This window comes from Cyphellophora attinorum (genome assembly GCF_001299255.1).
Source record: "Cyphellophora attinorum strain CBS 131958 chromosome Unknown Contig2, whole genome shotgun sequence".
NCBI classification, from domain to species: domain Eukaryota; kingdom Fungi; phylum Ascomycota; class Eurotiomycetes; order Chaetothyriales; family Cyphellophoraceae; genus Cyphellophora; species Cyphellophora attinorum.
This window is the reverse complement of record NW_017253230.1, coordinates 1,263,792-1,284,817: the sequence shown is the minus strand read 5'-3', so window position 1 is coordinate 1,284,817 and position 21,026 is coordinate 1,263,792. Positions and strand designations below refer to the sequence as shown.

The following is a 21,026-nucleotide window of genomic DNA, read 5'->3' as shown; positions in this document are numbered from 1 at the left end:
GACCATGATTTTGGTCCCAACAACAGATCTGTTCGGCCTTTCATGCTCGACACATGCTTCCGGGTGGTCCACCCGTTGTCTACTACATAAAGCTGTTGTTGTGGTCACCGTATTTTGGACATGCTACACAAGTCTACAGGATTGTAATGTGCCGACCGAGGTTAACGACGGACGGGACAGCACTTCGGAGCAAAACATGGACTGGCTTAACTTATGATCTTTAAGAACGCAACATGCTGCGATGTTTTGACCCAAAGTTCTCTCGAAATTGGCCGCTTCACTACAAGACAAATCCCTCGTTGCGCATCTCGCAAACCAGATTCACGGCAGTACCTGCAGGACCCTGTCACCTTATCTCCGGAAACGCACACTAGAAGTTACAAGTCGTGACGCCAGTCCTGATATTGTCCATGATCAGCGCCACCCCTTTCACTGTGTCCTTGTTCGCGAGATAGTCAGCTGGACTACGGATCCCCAAGACAAGCCAGATGAGGCGTATGCCTGGGAGGTCAAAGAAGGCCGTCAAGACCAGGAGATACTTGGACTTAGGCCCATCCACCTTCTCCTCTGTGGTTGCCGTGAACACGATTTCCTTGCAAGTATGCAGCACGAAGGCATCGGGTCCGACGGGCAAGGTCTTCATCTTCCCTCCTTGGGCATCACTGGTCGTGTACTCCAGTTCCTTGGTCACGGGATCGCCGAAGGCGGAGGCGCACTCGGCCTTAACTGTGCACTGAATGGATTTAGAGCATTCCTTGCAGGCGTTGGACTTGTCTTTAGGGTTGTTGATGTACATGCGGCACTGATAGTCGAAGCTCAGCAGGTCAATAGTGTCTTTTTCGTCCTTGCGGACGATCTTGGCGACTTGTGGTTCACCGGAATTTGGCTCCTTGCTCAGTGGTGTTGATACCAGAACGACTCCGTTCTCTGCCAGCGGGGGTTTGAAGTCACTGCCCTGAACGTCGAGCCAGTTGTCATATTCGACGTTGCTGTCAGTGGGAGCATGGGAGTATCCTCCATTGCTGCAGTACGATACTGTGTCGGTGTATCCGTCGAACTGCATAACTCAGCTTTGGAGTAGACTCAAGGCGCTAACAAGACTTACTGTCTCTGTCACCGGGCCAGAACTCGTGCATGGATTGTCGTCGTCGGCAGGCGCTGGCAAGGCGTTGGAGAGCGCCAAGTGCACGGCAAGTCCGATGATGGCTAGCATGTTCGATGTCTTTGAAGATGTCCCTGATGCGCAGAATCCAAAGACTGTGGATGCAGAGCAGGCTCTCTGTGACGAAGACAACGCTTCTTCTTTTATAGCATTGCATTCGCATACAACGTCCGCGCGATCGTGGGTGAAGTTGTGCTCCCAGCTCACGAAGCACAGATCGACAGCTGCCAGTGAGTCCTACATGATACGTCTCATATCTCGGACTCACCATATGTACACCACTAAGTTCGAATCGTCGACGACTTGTGCGGAGAGTATATTCAGACGACTTTACGTAATTCCCATCTGCCATGTGCTCGATGCCGTCCAACGATCGCGAGTCTGATCCGGTTTTCAGCTGCGATGCCTGACGACAACAATGCCCGCTCGGCGCAAGACCACTTTCATCAAACACTCCGCGCATTCAGTCTGGGCAAGCTCACCTGCGTGCTGCTGCGTCTCTTTGAGAACTTCGTACGGAAACTTTCCCCCGGCGACGAGCTCACGGAATGATCTCAGCGGCGGTCTTTGTGCTTCCCTCGATGTCACGTCTCCCCTATCGACCACCCTGTTCTTGACCTTGCTCCAAAACGAGCACGCCTGGATGACTAGCTCGGCTCTTCGCTCGAGAGCTGCCATGTCCCGCTGTCTTCGGTGTCTCTGCTTTGGATGTTCTTGAGTTTCTTTGGGCGTCCCCAGCGAGGCCTGGATCTTTTGAGCTTTCTACGCAGCCCAACCTCACATCAATCGATCGGCTGTGCTGTTCTGGACGTCCCGAAATGTCGATGCAGGGAAATCCAATACACACAGACCGGGATGCGCCTTTTAGATACTCTGACTGTCCTGGAAACCGGGTCTACGCCATCAGCAACGGCATAGCGTACAAGTCGCAGTACTGACAGGCTTCAGTCTCCAATCACAGAGGAGTACACACAGCAGCACTCCCTTGCTTGCGCCAAGCACGGACCATACTGCAGTCTTCCCTGCGTATTGGCAGCACCACTATTGGTCGGCTGCCCTGTCGAAACACTCATACACTGCACAGTCCAGGGGCTTTCTGAGATCTGCCTCGCCAGGTTCAAATCGAAATCACGTTCGTCAAGATGCATGTCCGCTGCAAGGCGATGCCGATCCTTTGCTCTTACAACTCCAGCTTCAGCCTCACACTGGCACTCGACAATAGGCTCTACGTTGTTTAAGACTATCATCATCGACTTGTCACGGTCATGTTGTTGTTATCGGTGCATCCAGCATTTCCGTACCTGTATTCAGAGCTGCCAATCCAGTCCATCTTGCAGCTATTCAGCTCTTCTCGGCGGGATGTTTTCTTTTAGCTACTGTGCAACTCTTCATCAATTCCGGTGCATACTACCGACTCGTTCGCTTCGGGTGGTTCTTCTACTTCGGGCCGGCTGCTGAAACGAAAGAGTCGCAGCAACTGCAATGGAATGCCAACACGTGGTCAGACGAACAGGTATTGGCCTGGAAACAATCAAACCTGGAGCATTACACTGCCATATCTGTCGCAGTAAGTCATGAAGTTCCGCCATGGGCTACCTCGAAAAAGAACCTGCTTACCGTCTGTTCTCAGGGTTCCATGTTCACGAGCATCGGCGGTATGGCATTGCAAATACCAAATATGAAAAACGTCCACTGCTCAGCACCTGTATGCATTTACTTTAGCGTACTACTGAGCGTCTTCGCATCTATGACAGCAATGCGCCAATCCCAAACGCTGGACATGCTCAATGGTGCTTCAGAGATCAGATCGTGGCTGAACAGGGGCCGTCCTCTTCCCTATCATATCGAACGTACGGAAGAAGAAGAAGCTACTGGTGGTACTAAAGCAAACGAAAGCCAGTCAGACCGGGCTAATTCTGCCGCAATTGCGACGAGAGAGAAGTCCGCTGCCGTCAGGGTTTACTGGCAGGCACGTCTGGAAAGCTCGATCGCGGCGATAAAGTCGTCTGTCTCCTTGCCCCGATATCTACTGAACGCGGCACTCGTTGGCCTTGTCATCGGCATTGGACTGTTTGGGCTATTCCAGTGGACTGGATACCGGAGCCCATCTGATCGAAACAAGGTTATCACTCTTATGATGATCGCCATTTCCCTCGCCATATATGCTCCGGTGCATTGGCTTAACCGTGACTTATTCAGAGGCGTTGACATTAAGAAGGGAGACAACCAGACACGAACCGACAGCGTAGAACGCTACGATGACGAAAAAGGCTGGGTCAAAGTAGACAAGCTACAAGAGGAGCTTCGCGATGCTCGTGAAGGTGCGTATGAGTAATATGCGCAGCGAGATACGCCACCGCCTGTGCTTCCGCAGCGACCGCGATCACCAAACGGCCCAAGCGCATCCCCAGGCATAGAGCTGAGTATCGCAGAGGTCGACCAGACGATGGTGGGAGCCCGTGTGAGTTCCCTAGTCGTCTCAATGTGCACCCTCAGCAGTATACAACTTCCGCTACTGCCAACCAATCTCTCCTAATCTGAGCAAGGAGCGACCCAGCCAAAATCTGACGCCACGCTTCTACCTCTTTCCCTCAGGACGTTCTCCCACGCCCCTTTCCTCATCAGCAAAAGCCTTCCAGAGGAAGCTGTGTTGTGCATCCGACACTCATCTGCCGCTCATGAGACGCCCAAAACACACTGAACAGACAGAGGCTGGGATTTTATTCACAAAGGGCAGGCTCCCTTTGTATTTCTTTCGGTGATTCAGGCAACTTCACTTCACTTCCATGTCACTTGCAAACAAGCGTTGTACTGAAAGCTCACTTTCTCATTCATGTGAGCATTTCAAACTATTCTTATCTAGATACTCAAGTGTCCAGGCATCGACCTGCAGCAATATTCTTCGCAAGACCCCATGTCTCCCGTGGTATATCCCCCATTTCGAACGCTTGCTGCAATACGTTTTAGTCGACATCCCTGGTCAATTCCCTTCCATTCTCTTTTGCTCTCCTGCATCAAAAGCGGTCCTCAAACCTCAGACAGTAAAGACAGGTAGAATCTCTAATTTAATCTCGTCTAGTCGCACCATTGCAGAGGTGTTCAGTAACCTCCACTGGGCACAGCCCACCTCCTCTTCCCTTCCCCCCTCCTCCTGACCACAGCGTCTCTCTGCTTCAGCCCAACGCCCAGAACACCACTGTTCGCCATCGTCAGCGAGCTCACGTCAATGACTGTCTCTGCGGGTGCATCGACTTGCGCTGCCGGCGTGACGGCTGGAGGGGCCGCGGCATCGGTAGCTGCCTTCCCGGCTTCTACGGGTGGGAGGCCCGCTGCTGGAGTTTCTGACGCTGCAGCGGACGTTGTTGAGGACGTTGTGGTTGTCGACGACGCGGATGACGAAGCAGTCGCGGTAGCTGTGTCTGAAGCAGCGGGCTCCGTGGCAGTCGCAGTGGCGGTGTCAACAGAGACAGTGCTCTCCGCAGCCACACTTGTAGCGGTGCTTGCAGTCTCAGTCGTCATCGTCGCGGTCGCCATAGTACTGTTGCTCGCGTCAAAGAACTGGCCTGCTGTGGGCATCGGCGCAGGTGGCATCATCGGCGGCTTCGGCGCAGTGAAGGGCGGGATGATCGCAGGATCACCCTTTGGGAGTTGAGCGAGTCCCGGCATGATGTGGCCGATCATGGTGTGGACCATGCTGCCAGTGAAGACTCCAGGAGGAGCAGGCGGCATCTGATGCGCGGCCACCATTGTGGGTGCGGCAGTCGTATGCATCATGGGTGGGGCCATGCTGGTGTCGTGCATCTTGGGAGGTGGATGGGCCATCATGGTGTCCGCCCACATGGTGGGAGCAGGCGGCGGTGGTGGTGGCACGTATCCGCCTGTAACAGGTGAGACTGGCATATATCGTGGCGTAGTATGCATCATTGGTGGAGGCGTATACGCCGGAGGCGGTGGTGGCATTTCGATGCCTGCGACGGGCGTACTGCATGCTGACACAGTAATGGTGGTTGGTGACGACCATTCGGTGATGGTGATTTGGTCGACTTGCTGCTCTGTAATCGTGATGTGTTGCGGGACTGTCACTTGCATTGTTTCGGTGACGGTAAGTTGTTGGACGCTCGTGATTTGCTGAACTGCGGTCTCGGTGGCGGTGAGTTGCTGTACTTCGGTGGCAGTCAATTGTTGGACTTCGGTCGCGGTGATTTGTTGCACCTCGGTAGCAGTCAGTTGCTGGACTTCGGTTGCTGTGATTTGTTGCACTTCGGTTGCTGTCAGTTGCTGAACTTCGGTAGCTGTCGCTGTTGCGGTGAGCTGTTGAATTTCGGTCACAGTCAACTGCTGCACTTCGGTCATGGTAACGTGCATGACTTCCGTCATAGTGAGTTGTTGGACTTCAGTCATCGTCACTGGCTGAACCTCGGTCATGGTGGCCGTAAGAGTGGCCGTAAGGTTGTGAATCATAATTTCGGTCACTGTGAGTTGTTGAACCTCAGTCATGGTCACATGTTGGACCTCGGTCATGGTAACAGGCTGAACTTCCGTTAATGTCATCTAATGGTTGTCAGTAATTGCATGATGTCGGTACTGCTGCTTGCTCACATGAACGGTTTCAATCATTGGCGGAAGTGTGACTGTCAATTGCTGGACTTCGGTCACAGGGACGGCTTCGGTTACGGTGATGTGTGTAGGCTCCGTTATAGTCATATGAACAGTCTCGGTCATATGGACTGTTTCTGTGGCGGTCACGGGAGGTGGGCATTCTGACGCGGGAGGGCATTCTGCAGGAGCTACGGGGGTATATGCGGCTGGTGGCGTCCACGCTGGCGGAGGCACGTATGCGGCCGGCGGAGTCCACTCCGGTGGTGGACAGTATGCGGCTGGCGGTGTCCACGCTGGCGGTGGTACCCAAGCTGCTGGTGGCGTCCATGCAGGTGGTGGTGTCCAGTCTACAGGAGGTGTTACGGCGTCGGCGGGAGGCAATACAGCTGTCTCACTTGCTGGAGGTGGTGTGGCTTCTGCGAGAGGAGGTGCTGTTGCTGAGTCGGTAGGTGTTGTGCTCTCCGGAGGTGGCGCTTCTACGGCTGCTGGCGTTTCCTCTGGAGCGGTTCGTCTGTTGTAGGCGGGTCCGGCCCATGCTTGCGCCAGGCAAGCTGAAAGAAGGGTGACTGTTGTTAAAGAGCGAAGAGCCGGCATCGCGGATGATTAGAGAAGGTTACACAATATATTAAATCGTTAAAAGAGTGCGGAGGAAGGTGTCCTCGAAGGGAATGGCGACTCGCGCTCACGAGAGAAATGAATGAGCGACGAAGTCTTGGAAGAGTCGTGCAGAAGACAAATACAGAATAAGAACGGAAGATCCGGGACTTTTGAGGGAAGTGATTTCTAGACTTATCTCTGGTACCGCGAACCCTGGACTTACCTGCGACTGAAGGCTCTGCGATAGATTGACTAGGAGGTTCTCCTAGCTCGGCGAGCAAGACTGCCGGAGCGATGAGGTCAAGATCCTTGAACAGTTCAAACAACGTTGTGATGACATTGAGGAGCCGCAAAATGCATGTTCGTGGCCAAGACGGTCGAAAGCAGGCCAGCACCGTTGACAAGAGGTTCGGCAAATGTCTTGGTATTGCTGCCCCAAACAGGAGAGACGAGAGCCCAAACAGAAGGCGCGACGCTGTGGTCTTCAGGTTGGTAAGAGGTCAACACATGGGGAGTTCGCCAAAGTGGTATAAGGGGGTCTTATTCAGGAGGAAGTGTTCGAGGTTTCTCGGCGTGTGACGCTAGCGGTTTCATGGATGTGATGACCCGCAGCGGGCAGCATGTGCCGATCCTACGTCCGCCAAGACGACTCACCGGCGGCGACCGAAAAACAAGCACGAGCGGGCTGTTGCAAAAGGCGGTCCGCGCATCTGTGAAGCGATCCCGGCAATTGCTTGATAATCGCTAGAAGGAATCGAGGCAGCGAAAGCGACCATTTTCAGGGGATGAAGTCGCAAATGCGGCTTGGCAGGAACCGGAATGCGAGAAGCTGAGTACGGTGGCACGCAAAGGTCTCTCTTGATCAATCGGTTTGCCTCCTTTTCCAACGCCCCTTCACGGACTTCGTCGACCAATGAGGCGTCGGTTGCATACGGACTCTTCATGCAAAAATTCTAAGACAGTCGTGCTTGAGCCATCACGCTAGACTTCTTGGAGATACATACTCGCGGAAGCGCTTGATAGCCCACACCTGAGAGGTCGGCGTCGAGTTTGTTCCTGGCAAGTACCTGGTCTATCTTCCTTAGGGCTTTGTCACTGGACGCACCTGCATAGTCTACAACGGTCGATCGCGCCACAAGCTACTGATAGCAGGATATGTCCGCCAGAAAGACCCTGCCAATGTGTGCCTGCATCCAACTCTATGATCATTCCAAAAAGATTTTCACCTTCGGGAGCACAGAACGCAGTCCTGCACGAGCTTCATAGGTCCGGTATGGCAGGCATACTCGGGAAAGAATGCGATAGTCGATCATCTGCAATGCCATTGTCGACCTTAAAAAGTACATGCGGGTGAGTTCCGAATCCAATCATTCGCTGCAACGTACCCTTGAGCCCGTCAACGCGGCCCTTGAAGCCTCCCGCCTGTGCTACCCCACCAAAATAGCACTTGGATCATGACCGGATTTGGACGACGCATGGACTCTAGATGTCCTTGCGGAGGGCTAAATGTTCAGTCATGGGTGTGAGCAAGATCCTTCTTATACCGGTGGGTGGGAAAGGCAGCACTACACCAGCCACCCGACTTCTTCCACCACGACCAACCTCCTCCCATTCCTCCGTTTCCACGACAACACAACTATCTTGATGAGATCGACAGCCATGATGCTGCTACGGTGTCCGCCTGAAATCCGGGAACTCATATACAATTATGCCTTCGAAGATCAGCATATTCATGTATGCGATAGCAGGTTGAAGAGGTCGATAGGAGGGCCGTATCGACCAGCAGACCGAAGACTCCCAGGACTTGTGCATGTGAATAAGCAAATATACAAGGAAGCCTGGCCGACGCTCGCCCAACGGTCGATTCTTGTATTTAGCGACTACATCAACTTTGCCCAGCTTGTATCTGTGATACCTGTGGATTTCGCCAAACTGGTGCGACGTATATCTTTGCGCGGGGATGTTGTTCCAGGACAAAATCTAGACCGCTTTCCATCACTGGAGGGTATCAGCTATCAGGTACTCGGGAATTGCTTCTTCGTTTCATCAGACGACAAAGGCGCAGTGAAGCGAGTAACAAGCACTTCGGATGAACCTGAGATGGTGGAGGCCGTCATGGGCAGGTCGGCGGCTCTGATACTCATCCGACAAGCAACTGAGCAACGGTCCATCAAATTATTAGCAAGCGCCAACATTATGAGCCCGGAACAGCAAGCTGTAAGTTGTCCAAATCCATACACAGGTATTTCGGCACATGCTAATATTTTTCTACAGAGTGTCACAATTGACGTCAATTCTCTCCGCATAATCCACCGAGAAATAACTGCGGACTACAGCTCGATATAGTAGCAAGTTCAGGCCCAGACTGCCTGCATTGTACCCACATTCATGCATCGAAGACTTGTGTAAGCATGCACCGTGGAACGGTTTACCAGCATTCAAGGACGAGCATCTTTTTTATTTCAGCGGACGCGAGAGGTAACAGGCACAGATTCTGCCGCACGAAGCTGATGAAGAATATGTTTGACGATATAGACGATAACCATACTAGTAATTCTAGACTGTACCATCAGAGTGGGGTACTTCGTGTCTCGCAATCATGCTCTTTAATACTCGGCCACCCCGGCCATGTTTCCCATACCTTGTTCCTTCGCTTTAAAGGACTCCGAGGCCTCCGAGCGTCCGAGTGGCTTCCCTTCATTCAGACAATGGTCTGTAGTGCAACCGTCAGAACTGTTTCCAGAAGCTCAGAATTGAGCTCAGCACAGATTGGATTTGTGCTCCGATGGATGCAAGCAGCCATCCGCGTCTGTGAGTACTATGCGCGTTACGATGCTAAATCAGCCCTCGTGCTATTGTCCGGACTGACTAGGCCACGAAGTGGTCGTGGGAACGAGCATGAGTGAACCATATTCCAGAAGGATAGCTATTCCGCGAAGCGAAATCCTCATGCAGCCAGCTGCCTCCCGGGCAGGCCTTTCCGCTCTCGTTGGACCAGTGCAGCTGTCCAACGGGTGATGTGCCTTGCACGGTTCCTCCTTTTCACTCTGCGAAGTTCGTTGTGATACTCATCAACAGCTGAGTTGAAGCTTAAAGCGAAGGATCGTTGGTGCTGTGTCATTTGGAGCTTTGGCTCGGATTCGGTTTCCGCACAGCCACATTATTGCGCCACCTCATCGCACACCGCCTCAAGTGAATGAATTGTGTCTGCCTTGCGGCTGACTGCCTCGATACTTCTCACAAAAACCCCTTGTGTCCAACTGGTTGATGTGTTCGACCGTTTCCTGCCTTCGACGCGCCTTATCGTGAAATCGCAATCGCCATCGCAGTGAACTTGATCGAACGCGCTATCAATTCAGGAACGGTGTCCGAAGTGTGAGATATTAGGGGGAGACCGACCGGAACATCACAATGTCCGCCAACGACTACTACGGTGGAGGCAGCGGCAGTGGCAATCACCAGCAGGGGTATGGCCAAGACTACAACAATCACCAATCTTCAGGCCAACAACCTTTTTCTCCGCCTCCAACCACATACACGCCCAACTCGAGCGCCCAACAAAGTCCATATCCTGGGTCCGCACAACCGTACAGCCAACAGCAAGGCTACGGTGGCTATGATTCCGGTACGCAAGGCTATGGCAATACAGGGAGCGGTTCGAATTACCAAAGTTATGATGCCCAGAATCAGTCGACAGGATATTCAAACGAGTCGAGTGGCTACCATGGCTACGACAACACGACCAGTGGCGGACAATATGGCTATCAAAGCTACGACGCACAAAGACCCACTCCGATCTCGGGCTACGGTCAAGACCATGCTCAGACCTATGACAATCGTCAGTATGGTGGTCAAAGCCAAGCACAGGCTGGACAGTGGGACCAAAACTACACGCAAAAGTTTGGCGATCTCTCCTTGAACGACGACTCAACTGACCACGGAAGCAGCCAGTATCAGAACCCTCCAGCCTATGGAACCCAAGACCAGCGCCAGTTTGGCAGCCAAGCAGCAGCCTACCCGCCAGCAAGCAATTATCCTGTTGATCCTGATGATCCAGCCGCGAATCCTGGCGATAGAGGCATCCTAGGCGCCATCGGCGGAGCAGCAGTCGGCGGCTTTGCCGGCCACAAAGTCAACCACGGCTTCCTCGGCGCTGTAGGCGGTGCTATCACTGGCTCTCTGGCCGAAGACGCTCTGAAGAAGAAGCACAAAGGCGACAAGAAGGACAAGAAGCACAAGAAAGACAAGAAGTACTCCCACGGTGGCCGCCGTGACTCCTCATCATCCTCGTCATCAAGCAGCAGCTCCGATTCCGACCCTTCAAAGAAGAAACACAAGCACAAACAAAAGTACGTTGCTGCAGGGGCTGTCCTGCGCGGAAACTTCTCCGCTTCAAGCTCTAACGTATACTTAGAGCATCGCACTACGCTGGTCGCGGACTGTAGTCCGATTCAGGGCTCTGCACGCCGCAGCCAGATTGATCTGAATAGCGTGCTTACGAACAATTGTGGTACGCTGCAATGGTCGCGAGGAGGTAATTTTGGCGCGAGTGCGAGGAACACGGAGCTCAAGGACGGTGGAAGGGTGCTGGAGGCAGAGCTGGGCGACGGGAGGGGTGGGTGGTCGCGGAGCTGGATTCGATTGGATGAGAGGATAAGTAACAATGATGGGAGGCTGATCTACCTTGATTGATCGTCTAGCAAGGGTTTCATGGGCTGAGTGTGCTGCTCAGTTCCGCTACACTGGTCGGTGCTGCGAATAGCTTGGACCTCGAATTGGACCATAGCTGCGCTCCGTAGATCTCAATCCAAAAACACTCAAGCACAGGAGTCCTTTCAGTCAAGCCTGGAATCACATGTCGAAATCGTGGATTTTATCCAAGGCAAGTAAATTGGACTCGTGTTTCGCACACGTAGCCTCGCTCACAACAAATATACCCAGTCAACCGGTTGCGTCAACGCCCCTTGGTACCCAGAAAGCCTGCCCGAGCTCGAACTCCAGCTTCCGAATCTCGACACCAGTCCGCATCTTCACAATCCAGAGAGCCCTCCACACAATGCCACTCCCCACCCTCACTCCTTCCGCCTCCGAATCCCAACATCAAACCCCAATGGCTTCCTCAAAAACCCCTCCCGAGTCTCCATCTCCCCACGATGCTCATCCCTAATCTCAAAGTTTCTAAATACAGTCCCCACAATACACTTCAGCTCCATCTCCGCCACATTCCTCCCCACACACGCCCGCGGCCCATAGCTAAACGGCACAAACGCATCCCTCTGGCGTTGCGTCAATTTCCCTTCCTCCCACCGCTCGGGCCTGAACTCATCCGCATCCTGGCCCCAGATGTCCTTGCTGTGGTGAATCGTGTATGCTGGTACGCTTAGTGTGGTTCCGGGGGGAAAGTGTTTTCCTAGGATATCCACGCCCTTGGGGTCTGGGTTTTCAGGGCTGAGTCCCGGGACCAGACGAGGCAGGCCGAGGGAGGAGGTACTGTGGATGCGCATCGTCTCCTGAATCACGTTCTGGACATAAGGCAGATCCTTCACCTGATCGTAGCTGGGAACGCCCTGCTCCGGCATCGCCTCATCCAACTCCTTCTGCAGCTTTTCGATAACGCCTGGTGTGCGCACACACCAATAAAGCAACGCACAACTCGTGTTGGACGTCGTATCGCTGCCCGCGATCAACTGCGTTAGGGCTTCCGCCGTCAACTCCTCCCGCCCCAGCTTGTTTCCTTCCGCGTCCTTGCCTTCCATTAGCCGTGCGAGAAGGTCGGTGCGGCCGATGTCGGGTTGTTCGAGGCGTTGCCCGACGCGAGCGATGGCGATGCCGGCGAGGTTTTGGACTGCTTCAATGCCTTGGCTGAAGAATGGGTCAGGGAGGTATTTTGCGTAGGGTTTGAGTTGCGGGAGGCAGCCTAGTGTGCCGGAGACTTCGCCGCGGCGGTTGAGGACTTGGATTGCCGGGGCGGTTTTGATAGGAGACGTGGGTGTCATTCGAACCTCTGCGTAATCTCGGCCCTTTTCGAGCATCCCGAATGGAGCGCCGAAAGCCAAATCTCCGATGATGTCTAGAGCAAGGTCAGTGAACGTATTGCCCAAATGGCTCGGCTGCTTCCAAGGCTCAGTCGACTCACCGAAAGCCAAGTAATTAAACCAATTCAACGCATCCAAACTCGCCCACCCCTTCTTCTCACCCCCCTCAGCTTGCTCACTCAGCCCAGTCCACTTCTCAACGAACAACTCCAAATTCGCATGGATATACTTCTCAAACTGCCCGATCGATTTGGCGCTAAACGTATGGCTCACAACCTTCCGCTTCCTAGTATGCTCGGCGCGATCCCTTGTGTTGAACAATCCGCGCTTTATGCTCACAAACGCGTCATAGTACTCCGCCTTGAGAAAGCCGTTGCCATGGCCGTAGATGATGTTGATGGCGGACTCGTCGGCAACGGAGACGTGGGTTGGTTGGATGCGCACGAATTTGCCGTACTTTTTGTGGGCTTCGTCGACGGCGAGATAGCGGCGGCCGTGGCGGGCTTGGTAGAAGAGCCAGAGGCGGGTGAATTTGGCGGGGAGGGGGCCGGGAATGCTGGAGAGGGAGGTGTTGCGGAGGTAGGGGAGGAGGTAGTAGAGGATGAGGAGGATGAGAGGGGTGTACGGGGATAGGAGGAGGGCTGGGGAGAGGATCATGGTGGTGATGAGTGATCGACTTGGTGTTTGGCCCGGTCCAAGTTGGACACTGTATCCAAGCTTTTTATGGTTGTTGGAGTCGGTGGTCCAGAGGTGATGGCCTTTTTCGGCGCTGGTGACCTCAGAACTGTAATGGGTGACTGGTATAGAGCACTGCTTGACTGAGGCGCTGCTCAAGTATCGTGCTGGACGTAGCTGTTTGAGATCCTTAGTGAGGCGTCTCCGAGTGTAATGTCGTGCTCGCGGCTCACGGGGCTTTGTATCGTAGCAACGGAGACCTGGCAGCAGCCTGCTTTGGCTTTAGTTTTGCACTATAGTGCAATGCTGACTCGAGTGTAAGAATTGGCGAGATCATAGGACTCGGAGTAAGGAAGTTAGCAGAGTTATAAGACTGAAGCATTCAGAGTGTGACATAATGTTGGCCGATATACACGCATCAATGGATGAGACGGTCATACGAATCGGCCGCGGCAAAAATGACGGAAGTCGAGCACGGGAAGCACAGAAGGCGAACAGACTCGGAATTGCGTGTTGGCTGACTGTGAGCTGCTGACTGGATAATGGTAATTGTGGGCACCTATGAAGGTCGCCCATTCTGACAGCACTACAGGTATGTGCAAGCCCAGAGGAAGTCTTGATCTTTGGTGGCTGCGTCGAATTATACCCCGCGATTTCTGTGGTCGAAGCCAACAGCTCATTCCGCGATTGTAAGCCGCTCGGCTCAGCAGGAAGTGAGCTTTAAGCCCCCACTTAATTGGCTGAAGAAGCCGAAGGGAGGCATATGAGGAGAGGATCGTCGGATGCTGCACCGAGAGAACTTGGGGTCAAAACTGGTGCTTTCCCCAGATCTCGGTCCTTGGCACGACTCTTATGTCGGCTTGCTGCCATGGGCGGCAGTGGCTGTTTGGTGTTTGTGCCTGGGCAACAGTGGCCGCCGTATGACAACGCGCTCCGCATCGAACGTCAGAGCCCGCCCTGTCATGTTAAATCATAAGCTCTGTTTGCATCGCAAAAATACTCCTTGGCATCCTCAGGGCGCCCCTCATGTGTCAAATCGACAGCATTCTCTGAAATCATCCCAACCGACCATTCTACCCACAGGGCGGCCCCTGTGAGTCAAATTGCGCCGTTTGACATGCCGGATGTAGCACACAGGTTCATTGAATAGCGAGACAGAATCTTGTCCACGGAGTTCAGTGGACAGCCTGCTGAGCCAATTCCTGCCGATTGTCAGTCGGTACTGACGAAGTAGCAATAAAATTACTCACCGGATAGCTCTCACTGACGGCAGTAGCACACCGCTCGACGGCCTCTACTACGCTCTGTACTCCAGCGTCCCATCGTCGTAGCTCGCGATCTGGGCCTTGTAGGAGCATTCCAGGTACACCTTCGAACGTGATGACGCCAGCAATCTGATCTATCTGTGCCTTCAGTCGGCCTTGCTCGACCATTCTAGCAGCATAGTCCTCTGCCTTCTCGGCGGCAGTATCGTCCTTGCCGTCTTTCAGACCTAGCAGTCGAGCCAGCGATTCAGTGGATATGTTCTCGTACAGGCGGCTTGCCGCAATGAGGTTGTGCTCCAGAACAGCCTTGTCCAAGACGGTGCTACCATCCGCGGTCTTTGCTACTTGATGAGCAGCCAGATGCGAGGCGAAGGTCTCCACGTCAGCGGGCGCAAGGAGTCTGTCTAGGAACATGCTCTCTAGCATGCCGTGCTCCAGAACCTCAGCCGACCGCTCATCCTTGTATAATCTTCCTAGGGTACGACTTCGAGGCGGACCGGCGGGTGCGAGAATGGCAGTGCGAATTGCAGCGGAGAGCGCCTGTAGACGGTCGGCTTCGTCGACGGAGGATCTGTTCGAGACGGTGTAGTAGGCAGTAGAGGCATTGAGGAAGTCGCGTCTGGCGTCGAGAATGCGTGCTTGCGAGAGCTCGTAGTACAGCTGAAGATCTGGCCGTGACTGGAGGACAGGGATAGCAGCGTTTGAGTTCTTGATGCGGTTGAGGGCCGTCTCGGCGGACACAGTATCGTCGTCTTCGAGGAAGCATCTCACAATACGAATCCAGATCTGCACCTTGTCCACGTCAGGAACCTGTCGCTGTGTAGTGTCCAGGTGGATGCCTTGTAACGCTTTTGCAGCAGCAGTCCAGTCCTCCTCCTTCTCGTGTGCATCTGCCAATATATTTCTCACCGCAGCATCTTGCTCTTCGAACGATGCGATCTGAGACTGTAGGAGTTCGGTCAACGCTGTTCCAACCTGGATTTGGACTTCTGACGGTGCTTCCGATAATGAAGTGATGAGCTGGGAAAGGAGAGGCCGAGTAGCAATGATGCCGATAGCAGGAGGAGGTGTGAGCAAAGCGCTAGCGTATGCCACCAGATTCTCCGCCTTCTGCTCCGCAGGATCATCTGCTGTGACCGTCTGCTGAAGGAGTTCTTGGTACCCTTTTGGCTTGTCTGGTGCTGGAAGGCTTGCGACCTTTGCAGCCGCCGCATTGAACCCAGAGGACGCATGATGCGAGCCGCTGGCGGGTTTGACCTAGCGTGATCTCGCTGGCGAGCGTGGACAAGTGTGACCTGACTCCTGAGTGTTCGCTCAGTAGTAAGACTGACACTTTTTGGCAGTCGCGGGGTACGCGTTGGAGGCGTTCGGAGGCGTAGGCAATAGGCGCCTAACTCCGGAGGAACTTGACGACAGTGCCTGCTTCGCTTCTGACTATCACTTGCCAGTTCTTCCTCTGAACCAGCAGCCACTATGCCTTCCGACGAAAGATGGAGGTTAAGTTCAAGGAAAGGGCTGTTCTGCCAGAAAATCCTAATCCTGCCTGCTCAAACAGATAAAATCCTCCCAGTCCTGTTCTAGCCAACATGGGATTCACGAAATCATCTGCTCGCCCAAACACCTCGAGATTGGTCTTGACGACATGACTACTGATCCTACCTTCGCTGCTAAAGTACTAGTATCATGAGTGCCCAGCGGTACTAATTCGCCGTCATGCCTAAGCGTCCGTCCCAGCACCAAGTCAATGGCTTGAACGGGGTGGATTTGGGCACCACGCAACCATACAAACAGGGCGCCAGCAGTGCTAGTTGCCTGGTTGCCAAGCGAACTTTTGGTAGCTCTCTCTTAGGCGAGGCCCATCAATGACCAACACATACATGCTTCGGGTCTGGACCGCCGCTAGCGGGCCGTCTCTGGGCTGCAATATGGGATCCACGGTCTCTCTCGCCAGCCTGATAAACCCACCATGATCCCGACCATGTTGCGCAGCTCAGGCTGCGCATATATCTGGCTGCGTACTTCCCTCTCTGCGCACAGATGGCACAGTCAATCACCGCGCAGTATCTAGCAGCTGCGACATGGGCGACGAATCGCATAGACCTCGTTGCGATCGGCGATGGTGCTCAAATGTGGCACCATTCTTGGACTACTGCTGGTTGGCAGGACGGCTGGGACTCTTTAGGAGGGAGCTTCAAAGAAGTGGCACCTTCAGTCGTTTCATGGGGTCCGGATCGACTTGATGTGTTTGGCATCGACAGAGAAACGGAAAGGATGATGCACAACTCCTGGAACGGCGCACAATGGGAAAATGGATGGTCTCCGCTCAATGACCAACAATTCAGAGGTCCTCCCGTAGCCGTGTCATGGGGCGAAGGCAGACTCGATGTCTTTGGAACCGGAGCAACGGATGACAGTGTGTACAGTCCCATGTATCATCAGTCGGTGAGTGAAAATGTGACCTTGCCCTGCGGCAGTCCTGACGATCATAGTATGAGAACACTTGGCAGCCACGATGGGAAGACCATGGCGGAGGATTCGTCAGCAATCTGGCCGCCGTCCCGTGGTCTGACGAACGACTTGACATCTTCGGACTCGGTGGTGGCAACCATATGTTTCAAATCTACTGGTCTCGAAGTGGTGGATGGCAGACACAATATCAAGATATGGCTGGTGTCTTCACAAGCGATCCTGCGGTTACCTCGTCCGCCCCGGGGAGAATAGAGCTTTTTGGAGCAGGAGAGGATTATGCAATATATCACAAAGCTTACAATGGCACCTCCTGGACCCCGCCATTAGCATCGACGTGGCAAAGGCTTGGAGGCGCTTCCCTCGGTCCGCCTGCAGCCGTCTCATGGGATGAAGGCCGGGTCGATATCTTCACGATTGGTCATGATACTGGCCTATACCACCTCGTCTATGATGGTGAGTGGTCCAGTGCATGGGAGGAGCTCGGTGGGAAGTTCCAATCGCCACCAGTAGTCATATCTCGAGGAAGAGGTCTGCTCGACTTATTCTCATTGTCTAGTCAGGGGGACGAAGGTGTCATGCATAAGGCATACGATGGGATCAGTTGGTCGGACTGGGAGTCCTTGGGCTTGCCACAAAAGGCCGCGACAGGCACATCGAGCACTACCTCGACCTCTTCTGGCACATCGACGGCTAAGCCTACGACTCAACAACCAACGACAGATACAGAGCCCACGCCCGCGCCCACGCCGGGCGGAGGGGGAGGCACTCCAATTGGGACGATTGTCGGACCCACTGTCGGAGGGGTTGCGTTGATAGTAGCTATGGTCCTGTTTTGGCTCCTCCGTCGTCGAAGGCAACGCAAACGACACGCCATTGAACAAGTACAGCATCTGCAACGTCCGCAGATGAACGTCGCCAGTGTCGACTACGGCAAAGGAGAGCTCCCGAGATACACCAACAGTCCCGATCCAGCCCACGAGCTCGAGACACAGCACATCTCCGTTGCTATGTCTGGTACAATCACGACTCGGCCTCAGTATCGTCATGAGCTGTCCGGAGAATCAACCACAGGACCGAGCAAATGATCGTGGGGCGAAAGCCGTCACTTTAAAAGCTGCCCTTGTCTGACAGGAGCGTCGTTGGTGCCCACTGCTCATCAATGGACAATCGTCATCCCAGATGTTCACAGCATGGTAGACCTGGAATGATAAAGTCTTGCTCAAATCACCGATCGAGATGCGCGGTCACTGTTGAGCCGAAGCTTCCTGGTCGACGATAGAAAGCATACGGCAGGCACGCGATCTTGATTACTCAGTGCTGCCGACAGCGGGAAGAGTCCATGCGTAGTTTCGGATTGTACACGACTCGTTCGTGCCTTGTCCCGCAAATTTGGCGTGGTATAAGCTTCGCTCAAGGCGCTATCGTTGGCATCGCTTCCTGACCGGTGTAGGCGGAAATAGGCCGTAAGATCGCACCTCAGGCGCCTAGCAGAGTTGTTCTAGATGTCGCCCTCCATGACCTCTATTATTGTTCACCGATATCACCAACGCAGACGTCCACAAAGACGCTTCGCGCTGCTCAGCGCAGCATGGATTCACCAGGTCATGCACCCGAAGTAGACCGACGCCAACCGCAAGCGAGGTGGGATGAGCTCATGCCTGAGATTATTGACCTTTACTTGAACAAGAACACACTCGCTCAGGTCCGTGACACGATGGCCAGCAAGCACGACTTTCATGCCAACATTCCCACCTACAAGAGGAAACTCACAGCCCACGGTGTACGCAAGAATTTGACCGCCAAGCAGAAATTACTGCTTTTGAACCGCCATAAGTTGAGCGACTCGCACGACAGCCGGTTGAGAAGACCCATTGTTAGAAACGGGGTCCGCTTCTACCTCCATGCCTCCCCAGCCGACACACAACTCCACCACTTCTCCCACAGCCAGAAGACAACCGAGTATGTCATCACGGCAACAGAGCAGTACTACAGCCAATTCCACGGTGACGCAGGCGATTGGTGGTCGATTGGCGAGAGCTTCAACGTGTTTCGCCGAGCACTGAGCCAGACGCGGAAGAACTCGGTCAACAGCAGCCAAGTTCCTGGACTCACGATGCTGAACAAGGCATGCGAGCTGGCCCCACTGATTCTGCAAAAGCCCTTGGAAGCCATCGTGCTTTTTGCAGCTTACTTCTCCCAGGCGCAATGGATTCACATGCCTCGTGCCCGAGTCGTCGCGCTCGACTACTTCACGCGATATGCCAGGTCTGTCCGCAGCGATAGCCGTGTGTCGGAGCTGCTGCTGGCACTGAGAGATGACAGAATGTCGAATGAGATCGCATCCTTATTTCTCAGCATAGGCGTCAAGACTGCTTCGGCTACTAACACTCAATTCTCCGCAGCCTTCTTCGAGTACCTGGTCGATCTCCGCGCACTGGCGATCGAGACTGGCGGCAACCCAGGACCGGCGGTCGGACAGCTCATCGAGAGCATCTTGGCCACAGGCGACCGGTCTCTGCCAGACACCATCCGCCTCACCTACGCTCGCGCCTATATGTGCTTCTGGGAACAGGACTTCGCTGGCGCGCAAATGTGGAACACTCGGGTCCTCCACCTCACCAACGGTGACAGGTCACGCCGTGATTGGAAGCGTCAACGTGGCGCGCTGTTCCAGCTCGGAAGGATCGAGCAACTCGCTGGACATCCAAATGAAGCTGCTGCGTATTACTGGGATGGCTTGGTGGTGGCACTCGCGCCGGACATACAGGAGGGCATGGAAGCGAGCGACAAATTCATCAATTTGGAGTTCCTGGAAATGTTGAAGCTAATCTATGAAGGACTTGGGAATTTCGAGCAGGCGGATCTGATGCGTAGCCGCTTTGGAGAGGTGTGGACGGGGTATGCGAGGGAGTTCAACCGTATCCCACCTGTGGATGTGTCCGACGAGGCCACGGAGACGGCGAAGAGTCAGGACAACGGAGGATGAGCTCTGATATCATTTGCGAACTTTCTACGAACATGAGGAGCGCTGCGGCTTGCCCTGAACAGCAAGACGTGGCTCCAAACTCAAACCCTCTGTGACGACTGCGCTCTCATAGGTGCTGCTCGAAGTCAACAAGTTGCTGGCCATGCGCGCTAAGGAGGGAACGCTGAGGCCGTCGATACTGCCAATCGTACTGCTTGTGTTGGTTCGGCCAGAGATCGAGAGGCTTCGTTAGGAGACTCCAGAGTCCTGCTAGGAGTTCGGGCTGGCGGACTACCATTTGGCCGCTACGGGATCGATCCTGTTCAGCACGCCTAATTGCGCTTCGAGCCAGTGGTAGGTCATTACCGTCGGAAGTCGAAGCGTGCTTCGAATGGACTCCATGTCATTCTCTTGCGAAGCTGCTACGAGTCTCGAATGGACTGCCAATCATTCTCATTCAAGCTTGTTCCAAAAGCCTTCCCATCATCTCTCCTTCCTCCGCCGGCATCCACACATACTTCTTCGTGCACCTCGGACAGCTCATCACCCTATTCCACCCCTCTGTGCAACACTCTTCGTGGAACATGTGTCTGCAGGAAGGAAGCCGCATAACCGCGTTTGGTTCGTCGTCGTCGAAGAGGCGAAAGAAGTCCCAGCAGACAACACACGTCACATCTTCGCGCTCTAGATCACGGAACCACACAGATTGTGCTTCTTCTTCAGTGTCTGGGTAGGCTGGCACGAGTTCCATATCGACCTTGCCGTCGAGCCGCCAGATGATGTTCAGGATGTCGAATGTGGGGAGGACGTGGCTTTCGGGCGCGAAGATGTTGGGTTGGAGTGGATTGGGAGCTGGGGGCACGGGCTGCTGCTCTTCGTCTTGCTCAGGAGCCTGTTCCAGCGGTTGCTGCTCATCGAGAGCCGCGTCTGCAGGACGTTGAAGCTTGAAGAGGAGAGCGCCCGAGGCGACGGCGACGGCGATGCCGATGAAGAAGCCGGTGGTGAACACCATGCTGCTGAATAGCTGGGAGACGGAGAGAATGGCTTCGAGGAGGACTGCAGCCATGCTGCTGATTGTGGCGTAGAAGAGCATTGTGGTAGAGTGTGGTATTGTGATGTTCGAGCTTGAGGATGAGGGTGAGGGTGCAGCAGCTTTTTGGGGCGTTCTGGATCTGGAGAAGAAGTGCAGAAAAGCAGAATGTTGAAAGGATCAAGAAAGAGAAAGCTGTTCACGCTGCTCTTGCATCATCATGGCTCGG

The 21,026-nt window shown here is 54.1% G+C and overlaps 8 protein-coding genes across 8 annotated transcripts; 4 read left to right on the top strand and 4 right to left on the bottom strand.

Annotated features, from left to right (window-relative positions):
• Positions 1 to 370: 370 nt before the first annotated feature.
• AB675_2789 (uncharacterized protein) lies at positions 371 to 1,213 on the bottom strand (the record flags this gene model as incomplete). The annotated part of the gene is made up of 2 exons (XM_018142786.1): positions 371 to 1,057; positions 1,106 to 1,213. 2 exons carry the CDS (start codon positions 1,211 to 1,213, stop codon positions 371 to 373), a joined length of 795 nt encoding a protein of 264 aa, XP_018005321.1.
• A 1,705-nt stretch (positions 1,214 to 2,918) lies between these two features.
• Positions 2,919 to 3,497, top strand: AB675_2788 (uncharacterized protein; the record flags this gene model as incomplete). Its single annotated transcript, XM_018142785.1, has 1 exon — positions 2,919 to 3,497. The coding sequence occupies one exon, from the start codon at positions 2,919 to 2,921 to the stop codon at positions 3,495 to 3,497; it is 579 nt and encodes a 192-aa protein (XP_018004948.1).
• A 764-nt stretch (positions 3,498 to 4,261) lies between these two features.
• AB675_2787 (uncharacterized protein) lies at positions 4,262 to 6,355 on the bottom strand (the record flags this gene model as incomplete). Its single annotated transcript, XM_018142784.1, has 2 exons — positions 4,262 to 5,713; positions 5,762 to 6,355. The coding sequence occupies 2 exons, from the start codon at positions 6,353 to 6,355 to the stop codon at positions 4,262 to 4,264; spliced, it is 2,046 nt and encodes a 681-aa protein (XP_018004847.1).
• A 3,414-nt stretch (positions 6,356 to 9,769) lies between these two features.
• On the top strand, positions 9,770 to 11,050 carry AB675_2786 (uncharacterized protein; the record flags this gene model as incomplete). Its single annotated transcript, XM_018142783.1, has 2 exons — positions 9,770 to 9,983; positions 10,056 to 11,050. The coding sequence occupies 2 exons, from the start codon at positions 9,770 to 9,772 to the stop codon at positions 11,048 to 11,050; spliced, it is 1,209 nt and encodes a 402-aa protein (XP_018004801.1).
• A 380-nt stretch (positions 11,051 to 11,430) lies between these two features.
• Positions 11,431 to 13,050, bottom strand: AB675_2785 (Benzoate 4-monooxygenase; the record flags this gene model as incomplete). The annotated part of the gene is made up of 2 exons (XM_018142782.1): positions 11,431 to 12,428; positions 12,495 to 13,050. The coding sequence occupies 2 exons, from the start codon at positions 13,048 to 13,050 to the stop codon at positions 11,431 to 11,433; spliced, it is 1,554 nt and encodes a 517-aa protein (XP_018005147.1).
• A 3,320-nt stretch (positions 13,051 to 16,370) lies between these two features.
• AB675_2783 (uncharacterized protein) lies at positions 16,371 to 17,887 on the top strand (the record flags this gene model as incomplete). The annotated part of the gene is made up of 2 exons (XM_018142781.1): positions 16,371 to 16,775; positions 16,823 to 17,887. 2 exons carry the CDS (start codon positions 16,371 to 16,373, stop codon positions 17,885 to 17,887), a joined length of 1,470 nt encoding a protein of 489 aa, XP_018004845.1.
• Positions 17,888 to 18,390: 503 nt separating this feature from the next.
• Positions 18,391 to 19,788, top strand: AB675_2782 (uncharacterized protein; the record flags this gene model as incomplete). Its single annotated transcript, XM_018142780.1, has 1 exon — positions 18,391 to 19,788. The coding sequence occupies one exon, from the start codon at positions 18,391 to 18,393 to the stop codon at positions 19,786 to 19,788; it is 1,398 nt and encodes a 465-aa protein (XP_018005099.1).
• Positions 19,789 to 20,224: 436 nt separating this feature from the next.
• On the bottom strand, positions 20,225 to 20,860 carry AB675_2781 (uncharacterized protein; the record flags this gene model as incomplete). Its single annotated transcript, XM_018142779.1, has 1 exon — positions 20,225 to 20,860. One exon carries the CDS (start codon positions 20,858 to 20,860, stop codon positions 20,225 to 20,227), a length of 636 nt encoding a protein of 211 aa, XP_018005142.1.
• Between the last annotated feature and the right edge of the window lie 166 nt (positions 20,861 to 21,026).